Here is a 17,046-nt window from a genome sequence, read left to right on the forward strand (position 1 = left end):
GCTGGGAGGCCCTGGGAAAACCCCGGGAATTGCTGTGGTGGGTGCCATGTTCAGGTGTCATGTCCCTTATTCTGCTGTATCGCAGCAAAATAGATTTCTGCCTTCCCCCAGCTGCCATCAGTGTAGTCTTTGTTGAAGACCATGGTTTGAGGTTGTTTCCTGAAGATTGCAGCTGTTGGGAGCTGTAGGTAGAACCACTGCAGGTCTGGGTGCCTCATGCACTACACAGGACACCAGAAGTTGTTTCCTAGCAGGGTCAAGCACTCCCATAAATACCAGTACATGGCACATGCACTAACTCCCATTTGTCGATCTCAGGGAATGATTATTAACCAAAATACTTGATTACCTAAAATTTCTGGGATTTGGAATGTTTTTTGGATTTCTCTTGACTTTTTAGGCTGTCTGCCAATATTTATGAACGCTGAGTAGAGACATTCAAAGAGGAAAAATAAAGATGTTCAAATTCCAAGTTTGCCAGTTTGAGTATTAGTCTTTGCTGGGTTTTGTAGTTATTAGAGAGCTCTAAATGAGGTCAAAGAATTTTTATATGTACTGTGAACCCACAAGTTCAAAATCTTTGCTTGTGCTACTTACAAAACTGAATTCTAAATTTGTTAAAATGTTATTATACTGGAAAAGAACCAGTATTCCCAAATAATCCTGTTCCTGATGTCAGCAGGATTGGGGAAGAAGAGCTCTGCACTACAGCGTGCCGAATTTAAAGCAACTCCTGAAGCAGACCTTGAGCTAAGTTCTCATTCAGACTTCAGGCTCAACCGTGACGGAATCGCATGAGAAGACAATTTGCCTTCCCACGGCCTCTCGACGTAATTGCAGATGGGCCTTAAAACAGAAGAGGGAAAATAAAAAGACAGTGGAATGCTACAAGTTTATTAAAATCTCCATGAATCTGATGATAACGACAGATTTACTGCAGGGAAGCAGGAAAACCTTTCCGCCTTGTTTCCAGGCTGCTTCTAACAGGCTTCAGCGCCGATTTCCAGTGCCTGGTGCGAAGGAAGGAGGGAATCAGGCGGGATGGAGGTGCTCAGCTAGGCGAGGGTCCTTGCGCAGCTTCTCCTCAAGAGCAAAGTATTTCTCCGGTGCCGTCAGCTTTTCCCTAGAACAAGGGGGATATCAGAGGGAAACTGCAGCGGGACACAGAGCACAACGTGTTACAGCGCAGCTTCAGCGCCGAGCGCCGGGGAGGCTGACTGCAGACCCCCCCTGGGCGCTGCACCCCGGCAGTCCTTCCCAATACCTCGTGAGCCTCTGCGTCAGGGCGTTGATACGGTCCATGAGTTCCGCCTGACTGGTGAGGTAGTCATCCTCCTCCTCTTTGCTCAGCCGATTCCGGTTTTTCTGAAACCACCACTGCTGCTTCTGCAGCTCTTCAACTGTCTGTTGGGGGAGCAAGCAACCAGGACTCAGGGTAAGAGAGAGGAGAGCCAGGAGCAAAGGCACACAGAAGTGCCACTCCAAAGTTCAGGGAGCTGAGATGAAGGAAATCATAGAATCGTAGACTGGTTAGGGCTGGAAGGGACCTTCAAAGGTCATCTAGTCCAACCCCCCTGCAAGGAACAGGGATATCTCCAACTAGATCAGGTTGCTCAGGGCCTCGTCCAACCTGGCCTTGAACGTCTCCAGGGATGGGGCATCCACCACCTCTCTGGGCAACCTGTTCCAGTGTCCTACAACTCTCATGGTAAAAACATTTCTCCTAATATCCAATCTGAATCTACCTCCCTCTATTTTAAAACCATTACCCCTTGTCCTATCACAACAGGCCCTCCGGAACAGCCTCTCCCCATCTTTCTTGTAGGCCCCCTTGAGGTACTGGAAGACCGCTATAAGGTCACCCCGGAGCCTCTTCTTCTCCATGCTGAACAGCCCCAACTCTTTCAGCCTGTCCTCATAGGAAAGGTGCTCCAGCCCTCTTATCATCTTCATGGCCCTCCTCTGGACCCTCTCCAACTGGTCCATGTCCTTCTTATGTTGGGGGCTCCAGAAATCACAAATGGGAGCTGGTTATTTTCATGGGAGGCGGTAAGCTTGAGATGAGGTTTCACAGAACAAGAAAACAAGGGGAATCGAAACATGTGGAACAGCCAGAGGCAGCAGACCCTCAACGCGTTGGCCCACTATAGTCAAGCACTGGCAAACCAAATCGGCTCCGAATTTCACCCTGGAGCTGCCCTGTTCTCTGATCTCACATGCTAACGACAACAAAAATAAAAGACAGGCGTGTTTATGGCTCTCTCAAAGTCATCAAAGGAGGTTTGTTTCTCGCCTGCTGTCACAACGAGATGTGTGTCACCCTCCTGCCAGTGCAGAAGAGACTCCGGTAACAACACATCCTGGAGCAAGGCTGGGAATACCTTGTCAAGGCGAGCCTGGATGATGTTAACTTTGTCAATGAGCTGCTGCTTGAAATCAGCCAGGCAGGCATCCATGGCACGCAGGGCCTGCGCCTTGGTCATTTTCCCTCTGTGGCCAATTCCAGTAAGAAAAGGTGCCAGGTAATCCACATCCTCTTGTCCTGGGAGCTCGTTCTCTGTTTTTTTCTTCTGGAGGGGAAAGGACAGAGAGAGTCATGGTCCCGTTTACCTGCTTCCCAAACGCTCTGTGATAAGGCAAAACACAGGCCAGAACTCCTCCCTATTCCTGGCAGGAAAGAATGTTTCTTTTTTCTCTAATTTGATCAAAACTACTGCTTTGCATGAGCTTTGCACACCAACCCTTTCCCAATGCATTTTTTCCCTGTAGTTTCTTTTCTATCATCCTTTTTAACATTCCTCCTGATTTCCTCGGTCGCAGAGATGTCTCTCTCACAAAATGTGTTATCCACTGAGGTGTGAGAAGGGCTCTACAAAATGCATTTGTATCTGGGCAGAAAGACATTGAGACGGGGCATTTTGAGTGATACCAGCTGGTAAGCTGGCAAATAGCTGTTTCCTGCACCTCTGCCCCTGCTTGTGTTTCACACCAGAACTTTGGCACGTGCTAACATCTCCTTTCATAACCTCTCTGTTCAGGAAAGCTCAGGCTAAAAACCATTCACAAGAAGCACCTTGGAGATCTTGAAAAATTGCAAGCAATTATTCTTGAATCTTTTTGTATTTGTCCAGAACATTCATAAGGTATTAACTCCTCAACAGAGATCCTGGAACAAAACTGGCTTTGCAAGTAATAATGAAACCCAAGAAAACAACTAATTCATATCACACAAAGCGCATGTTTGCCTCACAAAACGAGCCCTGGCCAGAAAGATGCAGCTTGGGATCCACCCTCATACTCCCCCAAAATCCCTACTATCAACTAATCCGTGTTAATTATTATTAACGGAACTAAACAAACCAATAATCTTTCTCGGTGATGGGAGTTTTTCAGAAAGTCAGAAGGTCATGGCATGATCATGTTATATTTTCATGGGCAGTTGATTGAAGCTGTGCTGATTTACACCTGCTCGGCATTTGGCCCAGTATATGTCAGTGACACTAAAGGCTCTTCAGAGATAATTCCTCAGACACGAAAAGCTTATTCTGGATTTCTTTGCGTACATGTAATAAATACTGGGATTGATAAAGTCTACCTACCATGGCTTCGTACTGCTGTCTTCTCTGTTCACTCCTCTCTGTAACGGCGGCTTCTTCCTGCTCACGGACCTTTAAAATATTTAACACCTTCCAAAAAAGCAGGAGAAAGACCCCTCAGCTTCCCCGCACACTGACAGTACGCTTACACGCTCGACCTGCTATCGGAGCAGATGCTGCAGACAAGAACTGCAGCATCAGGTTCAACACAGAAGATCTACACAAACATGCTCATGTCCTGCTGACAGATCAAGCCGACAGCGGTCTGGTTTTTGGATCGCTGCTCCATATGAAATTCCTGAACACAATGTTATCTGTTAAGAAAGCTCTTCTGGCGTCATAGTCCTGCTGCTACTTTTGAAATTGCACTGAGAGCTTTGGCTTCCTTCTTTGTCTTAACAGGACGGAAAGCACAAGCAATGTGAATATCTTGTCTGTTAAGACACCAAGACTGAGAAATTTGGCAAGGCAGTTCATGAGGTCACAGTGAACTAGCTTCAAATTTTTGAAAAAAAAATTAATTAGAAATTTGCAATCTTGTTCTTAACTAGTCCTAGTATTCTGTGCTAACATAGTTGAGCATTCCCTCTCCAGCTCCTTCAGGGATTCCTCTTCCTCACAGAAACATTGAATAAAAAATAAAATCCAACAGCTTTCTCTCCATCTGCTAGGATGGTCCTATTTATCATGAAGCAGTAACAAAGAATTCAGGAACATGGATTCGTTACACCAGTCACAGTGTGATTAGCAGGACGAGCAACGTATTTTATGGAGTATTTCTCTACAGTTGCTCCCACAAAAAGTCACTTGGGTATTTGGACAGGGCTTCCTGGAAATGCCTAGCGACGAGATACAGCATTGCATACAACACCCGTTCTTTTTAGTCTCGTTCCAGGCAAAATGCAGATGTGTTTCTAGATGCCCTGATTCATATGCTGTCATTTGCTCTCTGAAACTATCTTCCTCCCAGAGAATTAAGAGCAAGAGCAGGAGCTGGAAAGCACATGACTCTCCATAAATACATTCCTGAATACTCCGTAATACATTTACTGGACAATGGCTGGGATGCAAGCTTGATAACTCGGCATGGAGACCAGCTTTGTGACAGCATCTGTATTTTTATGACAGCTCATGCTGAGGATGCTTTGGAAAACCAGTCAGCTGACAGCGTTTCCATGCCCGACCAGCTCTGACACCTCCCTCTTACCTCTGCTTCAGACTGCCGCACTTGTTGCTTCAGCCGCTTCTGCTCCTCTATCAGGTTCTGCAGCACTTTCTGCAGGTGGAGCAGATTCCTGCGTTTCTCCGGGAACCCCGCCTGGAAGCAGAGAAGCTCGTGAGAGACAGCAGCACTCTCTGGGTGCACAGGACCAGGCACTCTGCTTGCAGAAACTGGCACGGTTCTGCTGTAGGCAAGACAGGGACACTGATTTCCACAGCTGAACCATCTAACCCATGGTCAGCAGGTCATTAGGCTTCATTTCCGTTTTGAATCCGTCAGTAATGTCGCCAGATGGCACAGCTTGCACTCTGCTGGTGCCACTGTTGTGTGGTTGGAAGCGGTTCTGCAGGGTTAGAGATGAAAGGATGGCACTCCAGCAACTGCCTGCTGTGTTTTTGCCCCAGTGGGAAACAGAAACTTTAAAATAACTTGCATAACACTAAAAAAATCCTGTATTTGCAATATCGCTTTAATTTTCCTCAGTGTCATTGTGCAGTACCACTGCAGGATTTCCTGGCACACTTCTGCTCCTGATGACAGACTCACATCAGTGATATTAGTGGAGTGACACTCCCCTCCCAAAATGAGAGAATTTGGCTTAAGGACAACACTCCACTTCTTTTTTTAATATCTTTTCTTTAAGGCTGGCTAGCTAGCTGTCAGCAATGCATTAAGCCTCAGCATCTTGCTCTGCATCTGCAGGGTAAACTTTGGTGATTTAAGCAATGATGGGACTCAAGAAGTCCATGGCAAAATTGGAGCTAGAACCCAGGGTGTCTGCTTCTGCCTCTCTGCTGTGCTCTCTTCTTCACGAGAGAACAGCTGAGGAAATTTCAGCATCCCTGCCATGAAACTGCAGGACTGAGCCCAACAGCATCTTGCAAGGTCCCAGTGCCTGTGTCTACACTGCCTGATGACCAAGTTTGGGAACATGACCTCAGGCATGGCTAGAGCAAGCCTTTCACGCCACACGCCGTCCTGTCCTGCGTGCCCGGTCACTACCAGCACGGGAGTGCATCTCCAGGGGCGTTCCTGTCGTCAGCCTGGAGGCTGGCTGTGAGGGAGGTGTGCAGATGGAGCAGAGGGGCAGCATGGAGTATGTCATGCTTGTAGTTCTTTCACTGACATTTCACCTTCCTTTCGCGTCTTGTGTCTAGAAAAACGTCAAGATACAAGTAATTTTTCTCCATACCTGGTAGACGCTGCACGTTTCTAGTGTCCTGGCAATTTCCTTTCCTTTCCTACTGTCCTCCGGCACTTTATAAAAATCCGTCTTGGAGGCAGTGATGTAATTATCTTTGTAGTGATACGTCAGATGGATCGACCCCTCTGCGATCAGAAAGATACGTTCTGCTACATCGTCATCAGCAGGCTTGTCTGGGTTTCTGTGGAAACACTCCTTGATTTGCTAATGAGGGGTGAAAAGAAAGAGATGGAAGCAGGTTAGACTACACAGAGAACTGGCAAGATTGGCAGACAGCTGGGAAAAAAAAACAAGATAAAAATTGGGCTTTTCTGCCTGGACTACAATGGTACCTCTTGGCCCATGGTCCTACTGTTCTTTGCTGTGCCTGAGAAAAAAAGCAATACAGAAATCTCCTGTTTGTGGAGCTGAGTATGCTCTCCGAGCTCAAAGTTGGTTCGGGATGCATCCCTGCCCGAGGGAACTGCAGGAAGCACGGCATTTTGGAGCACAACACTTTCCCACATTCCCCAACACAGGGAAGGAAAAAGGATTGGTGCTGGCTCTGTCTCGGCAGGAGAAGTGTTTGAGCCTTTTGCCAAACACTGGATTTCCTTCCTAGCTCAACTCTGTTCTCCAAATCAGACCTGACTAGAGGAAGAGGTAGATTACCTGCTTGGAACAGATCAGAGTGATGGGACACTTCATGGGGAACCTAAAATGTTATTAGTTTGGGGTCAGAACACAAAATCATTTGACTAGTTCTGAATCCTGTGAAAATTTCATTCCAAAATTATAGTCAAGCTTTTTTTCTTTCCTCTGACAGACATTTTCCAAGTCTTAGTTTCCCAGTTTCGTTCTAGCTGCTCAATGCAGTTGGTGACAACTGGAAACACTGCAGCAATCCGTTAGGCAAGCAACTGGGAGACACAGCAGCCGGACAAGGCTTGGATCTATCACCTGGAGTCTTCCCTTGGCTCTGCCCACTGAAATGAAACCTAAAGCCCGAGGCAGTATGTTGTGCATAGTATAAATAGATATTATAGTATAAACAGGTATTTTTCCGTTCCTGCCTTGGCCATACCACGACAGGCCGGGAGCTCATGTCACTTCCGGCGCCAGCCAAGGCTGTTTTCTCTCCTCTGTCGCCAAACTCCACGTGCCGGGTGTGCAGAAGGTCATGCCGTTTCACGAAGTACTCGGCCATCTCGTTGGCCTTTTCGACACGTTTCCGGAGGTCATCGACTCGCCCCTTGTAAAACTCCACCGTGCGCTCAGTCTCTGCTGCCAGCGACTTATAGGTGTGAGCTAAGGACAGAGAGAGATGGTGTGTTCCCAGAGCTGGCAACCACCGTGCCTGCGGCGAACACGAGCGTGCCCAGAGGAAGCCTCATTTTCTTCAGCAGCCAAGAAATCAAATGCACGTCAGAGGGTAAGAAGGGCATGTTATCTCCTCGCTGCTGTGCACCAATATGCCACAGCCCAAGGACAGCAGGACAGCTCTGCAGGGCCACCGCCTTCCTTACACAGCAAGGCAGCAGTGAGCGGAGCCCGGGCCCTGCTCTTCCCAAGCCAGCAACCGGCGGAGCCTCTTGGGGTGAAACGCTGCTTTAGCAACAAATCTGATGCAGGACTTTCTCTCCCCCAGCTGCACAGCAGTGAGAGACCGAACCTAATCCTACGGAGAAAGTTTCTACTTCTGTCACCTCTACTGGGAAAAGTAAATTATCTCACTCTCTGTACGCAAAATGAATTTGCTTTTCTTCTGCTATTCTGGGGGTGAGCACTGTCCAGCCCTGGAAGCCAACCACCCAATTCTCTACTCTCCACTGGAGACCGAATTGTTTCTCTAGGAGATTCATCCCACCACCCCGCAGCCCCCAACTCTGGGCTTTTGTCACCACTAGAAGGGATTCACATGAAGCCCCATCAGCTGCAGTGGCTGTCCAGATGAGCTGGAATACCTTTAAGACCGAGGACGTGTCCTGGGCTGAAGTACTCTGTGGTCAGCTGTGTTTGTTCATTCACTTCTCTCATATCCAACTTGTCTTCTCGGTTTTTGAACCACTCCCTCACCTCCACTACTTCCGTACCTGCCAGGAGACAAACCATTTCACAACCTTATGTCACTCTGTTGGAGGCTCTAAGATTCATCTGATGGGCTCTCAGTGTCCATGCAAGCACCGTGTGCTCCTGGTAGAGCCAAAGCAAATGTCCTGTGGTAACTGGAATCGGCCCTGTGCACAGGGACGTTTTGTAGATGAATCCTCATCTACGTTTGAGTAGATGAATTGTACCTGAAGAGGGTCTATTCCTCTCCATCAACAAGAACTAAAGTAATCGGCTCAGGGGGAGAAGGTGGCACAGCAAACGGCTACGTTTAGGCAAGAGAAATTCCATCCCAAATGTTTCATGATAGTGTCAGGAGTGAAGGAAACGAGATGGGAGCATTACACTATCCAAGAGCGCTGAGGGCAGGACACTGTATGTCCAGTTAGGAATCTGCACCCCTTCTGGCACCAGCTCTTGAAGAATGCTGCTTTGGAGTAGAAAAATACCCTCAGTCTGTAGCTGCCCCTTTCTGTGGCTCCTGTTGACACCAATGAGAATAGTGATCCCGCTGGATCGACTCAAACCAGCCTTCCATTCCTCTGAAGACTGACAATCCAAGCAGCTGACTTGCGACACTGAGCAGCCTCACCGCTGAAGTGTAACCCAGATTCAAGCTGTCACAGGAGCCCCAGCAGTGCTGGAAAGTTCTGGGACTTGACAGACAGTGAGCGCGACGAACTGTCTGAAGATGCGGTGGGTAAGTCCCCCCAAACGTGAAAGGAGGATGAGAAAGCACGAGAGAGACCCCGGCAGAAAGGGACCGCCTCCCCCTTCCCACCAGCACACCCCAGGCTGTGTTTGCTCAGGGAGTCGAGCGTGTTCACCCATCCCTCTTACAGTCCACGTCTGCGTAGACAGTGAGGCGTTTCACCAGCCCATCTCCATGCAGGTGCGGTGCCCATTTCTCCAGCTTGGCTTTCCTGTACAGGCTCACCTTCCTCCCCTGGGCATAGCGGGTCTCAAACTCTGCAGGGGGCGAAAGAGGTGTCAGAAAAATGGACTGCCTTGCACTCAGCCCCAGGAAACAGAATCCAAGATGGCCTAAGGGAAACCACGTGTTTACTGACGGTGACCAGCTGCCAGTAAAGCTGCTCAGACCCTGCCCGTTGCGCTTGAACCTCGTAACGGTGCAGTAAGTCTTTCCCAAAGCAGATGATTTGATAAGGCAGGGGCAGTCCCTGTACTCAGTGGTAACAGAAAGTCCATCCCAGCAGGATGGGATGTGGGTCTGGGGGGGTGTGCGTTGCTGCGGGGGCCGGGGGGGTCCCACCCAGGATGAGACAGTGCACTGAGGCAGGCACTCAAACCAATAGCTGTCGCTGCCTTCACCTACTGCACTTCACTGCTGTACCTTGTCCACCCTGAGGGCAGAGTTCTTCAGTGAGATAAACAAATGTCCCAAATCCACTAAAAGCTTAGCTGGGGGGCAAGCAAAAGGCAAAGGGAGAATACACACCTCTGCGAGATATCTCAATTGGGGCTACCCACGATCGTGGCATGTCAAAACTCATGTCCATCTTTGCTATCTCCTGCTGGAACAGAAGCAGAGATTTGCATTTTTGGCAGCTTCTCCTTCTATGCCAGGAGGCATTTTGGTTCTAGAGACCGCGGCGCAGCCATCAGACCTCAGCTCGCACAAGGCTGTGCTGGTCCTGGGGAACGTGGTGGCACACTTGAGGGAGCTGTGTGGGTCACACACAGCCTGAGCACAGAGCAAGGAGCACACTGCGCTTCACGTGGAAGGAGAGCTTTGCTGCATCCCCACACTCTCACTGGCACATCGCTACTCAAGCCCAATGCAACGATCTTCTCCTGGCTAATGCTCCTGCTGGACAGGGGTTGAATGTGACCATCGTCATTCAGACTAACGACCAGTTGAGTTTATGTAGATCTTGGAAGGCACTTTGCTGCTCCGTTATGGCCACAGGCTGAGAAGAGCAGATAACAGGAGGGAACATACATTTATCAGGGTTCCTCCGTCCTGCTGTGCTGGTGCAATGCCTGCTTTATCATAGAATCACAGAAGCACAGAATGGTTTGGGCTGGAAGGGACCTTCAAGATCCTCCAGTTCCAACCCCCCTGCCATGGGCAGGGACACCCTCCACTACACCAGGTTGCCCAAAGCCTCATCCAACCTGGCCTTGAGCACTTCCAGGGATGGGGCAGCCACAACCTCGCTGGGTGACCTGTGCCAGTGCCTCACCACCCTCAGAGTGAAGAATTTCTTCTGTCTATCTCATGGAAATCTCCCCTCTTTCAGTTTAAAGCCATTGCCCCTTGTCCTGTCACTACATGCCCTTGTCCAAAGCCCCTCTCCAGCTTTCTTGTAGCCCCTTTAGGTGCTGGAAGGTCTCCCCGGAACCTACTCCTCCCCAGACTGTACAACCCCAACTCTCTCAGCCTGTCTCCAGAGCAGAGGTGCTCCAGTCCTCAGATCATCTTTGTGGCCTCCTCTGATCCCACTCCAGCAGCTCCATGTCCTTCTGATGTTGAGGACCCCAGAGTTGAACGCAGCACTGCAGGGGGGGGTCTCAGGAGAGCAGAGCAGAGGGGCAGAATCCCCTCCCTCGCCCTGCTGCCCACGCTGCTCTGGATGCAGCCCAGGACACGGTTGGCTTTCTGGGCTGCCAGCGCACAGCGCTGGCTTGTGTTGAGCTTCTCCTCAACCAGCACCCTCAAATCCTTCTCCTCAGGGCTGCTCTCCATCCATTCTCCACCCAGCCTGTACTTCTGCTTGAGATTGCCCCGACCCACGTGCAGGACCTTGCACTTGGCCTTGCTTAACTTCATAAGGTTGGTATGGACCCACCTCTCAAATCACGCTGTGTTCTCCCACCAGGACGACACACCAGTTTTTGTGTCCAGTACACAGCATTTTTTGGTAGATTAGAATACAGAGTACACATAGTATTTCTACATTTGGTTGGCAACTCTACCTATCAGCAAGGAGAGCAGGGTGCTGACCCGCAGAGAAAGAGTGTCCAGAAAAATTTCAGTTTGGATTTTAGTTTTTTAAATTATTTCATCCCAAAGGTCAATGCACTGGAAGCCTACAGAGATCCCTACCACTTAGGACACCAGAAGTACCACGTGAGGTCCTGCTTCAGAAAACATCAGAACTATTCCACATTGAGAAGGAATCTGAAGTGCCAACCAAAACCTAGCTAGAGCAGCAGCCATCTGACCTGGAGGGGGCAGCAGGCAGGCAGACACGTGCGGGCCAAGAACATACCAGTCTGATTGACACAGCACCCTCACTGCCCAAGAGCCATCACTTGGCTCACTCACCATATAATGCTTCATGGCCCTCTCAGATAACTCTTTGTCCTCCTCAGCATCTGGGAGCAGCTGAAGCAGCTCGCTGCTCTCTGGAAGCACAATCTCCCAGCGGATGGCGTCCCTCAAGTCAAAGCTGAGATCCTAGGCCACAGAAGAAACCCACTTAACTACAGGGCAGTCTCAAGGTCTTAAGCCAAACTGAACGCTGCTCCTGCATGGCTGCGGTGCTCTGGACCTGGCTGGGTGTTAGAGAATTACAGGACTCTAGACAGGCTCTGGATCGCAGCAAAGTGGGCTCATCAGACCCTTGCCTGGCTGGTGGGACCCCATAGACCGTCCCTGTGCCTAGAGGGCTGCAGACCCCTTTTCTCGTGGTGCCTCTGCCACAGATGAGAGGAAGTTGCTGGAAATGCTTCTGCCTCCTTCCTCAGGGCATGCACGACCTCATCCAGCGTCATTCCCATCGGCCTCCCAGACTTGACATCAGCTGGGGAGTAGCTGAGCTGTGGGAAGAACCTAAGCAAGATCATAGAATCATAGAATGGTTAGGGCTGGAAGGGACCTTCAAAGGTCATCTAGTCCAACCCATTCTATGATTCTATGATTCTTTCCTGCCTTGAGCCATGCTTGACAGGCTCAAAACATCCTCCACCTTAAAAGCTGTTGTTTGAGACAATGGATGTCCAGCCAGCCTGAGAAGCTGATAATTCTTGCACTGTAGGGTTTAACGGGTGTGACACCTGTTTGCTAGCTCAGAGTTTGGGATGTCCTGGAGCAGTTCCAGGGTCTGGGGAATCAGAGCAACACGACCAGAGCCAACACAGGCAATGGTAGTTGGAAACTGGGATCACCACCCATCTCAGGCTTCCCCAGGACTCAGCTTAGCCCAGCTGCCCCTCCCAGGCACAGGGTGCGTAAGGGCTCTTTACCTTGCAGCCGTTACGGCAGTCCTGCATGTTCACCCAGTAGTTCTTGTGGTTCCACACGCTCTCGATCCCAAGGAAGCGCTCGTCCGCGGTGCTGTGCCTGTTTCCCGTGAAGGGGTCGATGAAGAAGGCCTCCCTCTGCCCAGCCAGAATCAAAACCCAGGCATGCACCCGTAAGCCATGCAGAGGGTCATGCTTGGGCTTTTCCGATTCCTGCAGCACAGAGGACACATTATTGCCACCACTGTAGTCCAGTCCAAGAGCAATCTTATTCTCTCCTCTGCCCATTTCTAAAGATCTCCAGGCCCTTAACACTCTTCAGAAGAGCGATGTCGTTCATACCCAGTACATATTCCGGAGCCAACACACACGGTGTTCCCAGAGGCCGAGCTCTCATGGCCATGGTCAGGGTTGTGTCGTACTTCAGGGCAGAGGGTGGCACCTCCTTTCTTGAGACACATTACCTGTGTCTCAGCTCTTGCTCCTGGAGTTTACAGCAAGGTGGACCCATTAACTCACCATGAGCTTCTCCTCTTCTCTTTCGTTGTCCTTTTGAGCAGTTTCAGTTTCTGCTGTCTTCAACAAGGCAGCAGAAAGACGCTGAAACTTGCTCCACAGCTCTGGTTGGGGCTTAACTCGGTACTTCTTGGGCTGCTCCTTCTCTTCTTTTGGTACCTGCTTCTGCAAAAGCAGGGTAGTGCTGTGAAACCCAGCAGAGATCAAGAGAAAGGAGAAAATGTACAGCTTACAGGTACCTCCCAGTTCCCAACACTCGGCAGTTTGCAGCACTGGACCTGGTGAGCAGGAATTCAGTGAAGCCAAAGAGGCCTCTTAAGGAACTGTGGAAAATCACTCAAAAGATCCCTTTGGTGAGGTCCCTGCTTGGTACAGACTGAAACCCAGTGTGGACCTGAAGCTGCTGCCCCTAGCTCAACCCTGGGGCTCAGGCATGCTGGGCTCCTCCCTGCCTGTTCACTGCAGGTCTCACCTCCTGTGGCTTCTTGAGCAGTGGGCAGAGCTCCAGAGTCTGGTCCAGCTGGCAAATTTCACGGGTGGCATACCCGTGAACGCAGTAGGCGTCATGCCCGACCCCGAGGAGCAAAGAGCACAGCAGCACGCTGAAGTCAAAGCAGTTCCCTCGCTGGTACTTCACGATGGTGGTTGGGGAATAGAGTGAACTGGGCTTGAAAGAGACAGATGCATGTTCTCAGTGCTTGTCTTGTGAAGTGGAAACAAGCATCAGGCAGAGAGCAGGAGAGAGAGAGGGCACGGCCCACATCCCTGGGCTTTGCACCCATAGGGAATCTGTTCTATAAAATTCCTATATAAGCCACAGACCCCATAAGACCCCTTCAAACTGATCTGGGGAAATTCTGACCCCCAGCCTGGTGACAAATTTAACCATAGGGAGAGACGGGCAGGACAAACTTACCCAGCTGCTGAAAATCTAATGCTAAGCACAACTCTGGAGTGGAGCTTACCTCCGTCTCTAGCTGGCAGGTCTGCAGCATTTCCGAGCAAAAGACCCACAAACTGAATCACAGTTCAAAGGAAGGAACGTGCTCCCTTCTGGCCCTCACCAGTGACCAAGCAACGGGATCAATACACACCTACTGCATCTAGAGAGATTCTACACAGAGAGTCTCCTCCCAGATCTCGGTCACCTTCGCTGACCAAGCCAGTCTCCGTCTGCTAAAAGGAGACACATTCTCCGTGTTCGCAAAGTGCCAGAGTTCCTCTTGACACCCTGGGACTCTTGGGACACACTTGGCCAGCATGCAGCTGGTACAGATTGTTTGGGGCACTCTGCAGGGCACCAGCAGCCCTTGCTAGCAGAAAGTGTGTTACCTTTGCCTTAGCTGATTCACACCAGCCAAGAACTTGCCCCAACTCTGGCATCATCCCTTCTTGTCAGTCTAGAAATCGCCCTTCAGCCACACCAAAACATCCCAAAAATTTGAATTAGAAATGTCTAAAGCCCCTAACAACTAGTCTCTGAGGTCAAAGAGCATCCCCTGGGCTTTCTACGCTCCTTTCTTCCACGGCATCTTGGTCTTTGGAGAGGAACTTTGTCTGCCATTGCAACCCACAGCAGACCAGCTGGTCATCTGGGGTGACTGAGCACAGCGCCAGGCCCAGGCTTGCAGAAATGGTGCTTAATTGCTTGACAGATTCAACACTGTACGTGTACTGGGATTAGGGGTCCAAGCAGAGCACACAAGGCCTGGGAGAACTGGGGGGTTGCCTAAGTAATGCGGCGATGATGGAGGGGACAAAGACCTCTGTAGCTCCAGCAACTGGGTTTCCACATCATGTCCTGCTGAGAGGCCCTTCTCTCACCTCCACTATGGGGCTGTTGCTGATGGGACTGCAGCCCCTTTCTTACCGGTGCGACAGGGGACTTGAGTGGCTCCATGGTCAGGAAATCAGACACGAAGCTGGCACAGCCATCCCACGGGTACAGGTCTGCATAAGGCAGGACGGTCGGCCTCAGCGTTGTGCTCACAAACTTCTGTAGGGCGACAAGAGGACTTTGGTTAGCCAACAGGTGCCTGGCAGAGTCTCCTGTCCAAAACCATCTTCGGACTACCCCTGGATGTGGCAGCTCACATTCAGGACCTCCCTAGAGCATACCAACAGCCTCGGTGACCCTCCTCACCTGTTCTGAGACGCAAACTGTGCGGGACTGAGAGGCTGTCTGCTGGTCTGGGGCTGAAACTTCAAGCTCATCTCCAACACGTTACAGACGTGAGCCAGTTCAGTTTTCAAGCAAGACAAATAGCTACTGCCCTTTCCAGCTTTTATGTCCTCCAGCATTTTTTGCCTTGCATGTTAATGGTATAATAAATGTTGGGGAAAGCTGGTCCAAAGTAGCAACTCCAGATGCCTGGGGGAGCATCAGGTCCAGAACTAGACAACAGTCATACAGCTTGGGCCCGTGCTAAAGAAAACCAGACCACAAACTTCCACATTCACTTCCTTCCCTGTAACTTCTGGGAAGTTCAGAATAAGACCTAACTCTGGATCCAGATCCCTATCTGTGACTGAGCCTGAGCCTTATCTCTCTCATGTGTTTCTTTTCCTTTCCTTCTTTAGTTTCTGTGGCCTTTCCTGTTTCCTGTCGCGCTGCAGGGCTGCGAGCTGCCTGCAGCCTACACAGCACCGCCACCCATGGGCATGGAACAAGGCGTTCCTGGATGCATGTGGGTGCTGCGTGCCTGCTCAGGGTGCTGCGGGCACAGCAAGCGAGCTCCCATTCCCTTGGGCCAGGAGCGAAGGCAGGAAGGGCTGCTGTCCTTCCCCAGCACTCGGCACTACGGCACTGTGGCCCAGCTCCACGTCACCCCATACCTTCACGCCACACTCGTTGACGGGGTGGAGGAAGAGCGGCTTGCGGGCAGGGCAGAGGTGAGAGTACTGCTGCTGGAAGCGGTCGGCGATTTTCAGCAGCTTCTTCTCCTCCCGAGAATTTCTCTTATATGACGATGGTAACTGGGATGTGTCAATGGAGCTCCAGTCAAAATCACTTCCAGGGCAGGAGGAGGCAGAGAGACACAGGTAAGAAGCCAGGAGCAATTCAGGCAAGATGATCTGCTATCAAAATACGGCAGGGGCTCCCTGTTTCCCAGGGAAAAAATGGGGATCATATCCAAGAACATGATTTTGACACAGCCAGGCTTCTCTGGAGTGATAACAAGGTGACATACAGCCAGAGGCTCAGGGGATTTTTGTATACTGTCACGATACAGCAGCCAATGAACGTACAATGAAGTGAGTTATCTTGTCTTCTCACACGTGCCCACTCTTGCACAAACACACCGGGCATGCGAAACTTCTTCGCTCCCCTCCCTGTGCAAGGGGACCACACGTGCCACCCACACACGAGCAATCTCTCCCAGGACCCCAAAGAGCCCATCCCTGCTCATCCCAGTAAATGACAGACACACGTGACTTACGGTACATCACTCGGGACACAGACTTGCTCCACAGACACCTTCGCCTCCACGTCCTGAAGATCATCACTGATGGCCAAAGCCTTCAGCTGTTCTACTCTCTGCTCCACTTCCTCCCTCTCCTTCAGGGCCTCCATTCTGCCTCCTCCTGGGCACTACAGAAACGCACACAGCAGGGTGAGTTCAGCGGTGGGACCCAGACACACAGCAACACAAACACTCGCACTCTGGCCTCAGTGATTCACTGCGTGAGCGTGGCTGGGGCAGCCACAAGCGCGGTTCCCACTTCTGCGACAGCAGAGGGCAAGCACCGACTGGGAGTCTGGGCTGGGCTCGGTAAAGAAGCGGCTGCACGCTCCTGGCTGCCGAGTGCGGGGCGGACAGGAGAAGGGGAGAGCCTGGCTCGGCAGGGCACAGCACGTCCCCATGCTCGGGCTCAGACTGCGGTGCGTCCCCCGCTTCCCACGTCCATGTAAATGCTGCATCCTGCATCCTGCATCCTGCATCCTGCCCGGGCTGGGTGGCCCAGAGACCTGCTGGGCACCGGCCCACGGCCCGTGCCAGCGCCTGCGGGCTGCCCTGCGCCTGGCCGGCTGCTCAGGAGCCTCGAAGGGAGCGGGACGCTCTGCAGCAGCCAGCAGCCTCCCAGGCCGGGCGCTGTGCCCGGGGTTCGCGTCCATCTCGGGGGGCGGGGGCCGTTTGCTTCGCCCCGCTCGCGGCCAGGCCGCCGCGGCGAGCAGCGGGCAGGAGCCGCAGGACCGAGCGGGGAGCGAG

At 51.2% G+C, this 17,046-nt stretch overlaps 1 protein-coding gene across 3 annotated transcripts; it reads right to left on the minus strand.

Moving 5' to 3' along the window:
• Window positions 1-1,032: 1,032 nt before the first annotated feature.
• Window positions 1,033-16,409, minus strand: DRC7 (dynein regulatory complex subunit 7). 3 transcript variants are annotated; one of them, XM_086621107.1, is made up of 17 exons: window positions 16,280-16,409; window positions 15,671-15,852; window positions 14,706-14,831; window positions 13,308-13,502; window positions 12,839-12,994; window positions 12,323-12,532; window positions 11,403-11,534; window positions 9,570-9,642; window positions 8,951-9,079; window positions 7,966-8,094; window positions 7,086-7,309; window positions 6,011-6,226; window positions 4,804-4,914; window positions 3,600-3,686; window positions 2,382-2,567; window positions 1,265-1,404; window positions 1,033-1,123 (listed from the first exon to the last, which is right to left on the minus strand). In XM_086621107.1, the coding sequence occupies exons 1-17, from the start codon at window positions 16,407-16,409 to the stop codon at window positions 1,033-1,035; spliced, it is 2,517 nt and encodes an 838-aa protein (XP_086477233.1). The 3 variants fall into 3 exon arrangements, with proteins under 3 accessions (XP_086477233.1, XP_086477232.1, XP_086477231.1); XM_086621106.1 differs by having other exon boundaries at window positions 2,382-2,570; window positions 9,570-9,645; window positions 15,671-15,845; window positions 16,276-16,409; XM_086621105.1 differs by having other exon boundaries at window positions 2,382-2,570; window positions 9,570-9,645; window positions 12,839-13,000; window positions 15,671-15,845; window positions 16,276-16,409.
• Window positions 16,410-17,046: the final 637 nt, after the last annotated feature.

This window comes from Tauraco erythrolophus, chromosome 15, assembly GCF_009769465.1.
Source record: "Tauraco erythrolophus isolate bTauEry1 chromosome 15, bTauEry1.pri, whole genome shotgun sequence".
NCBI lineage: Eukaryota > Metazoa > Chordata > Aves > Musophagiformes > Musophagidae > Tauraco > Tauraco erythrolophus.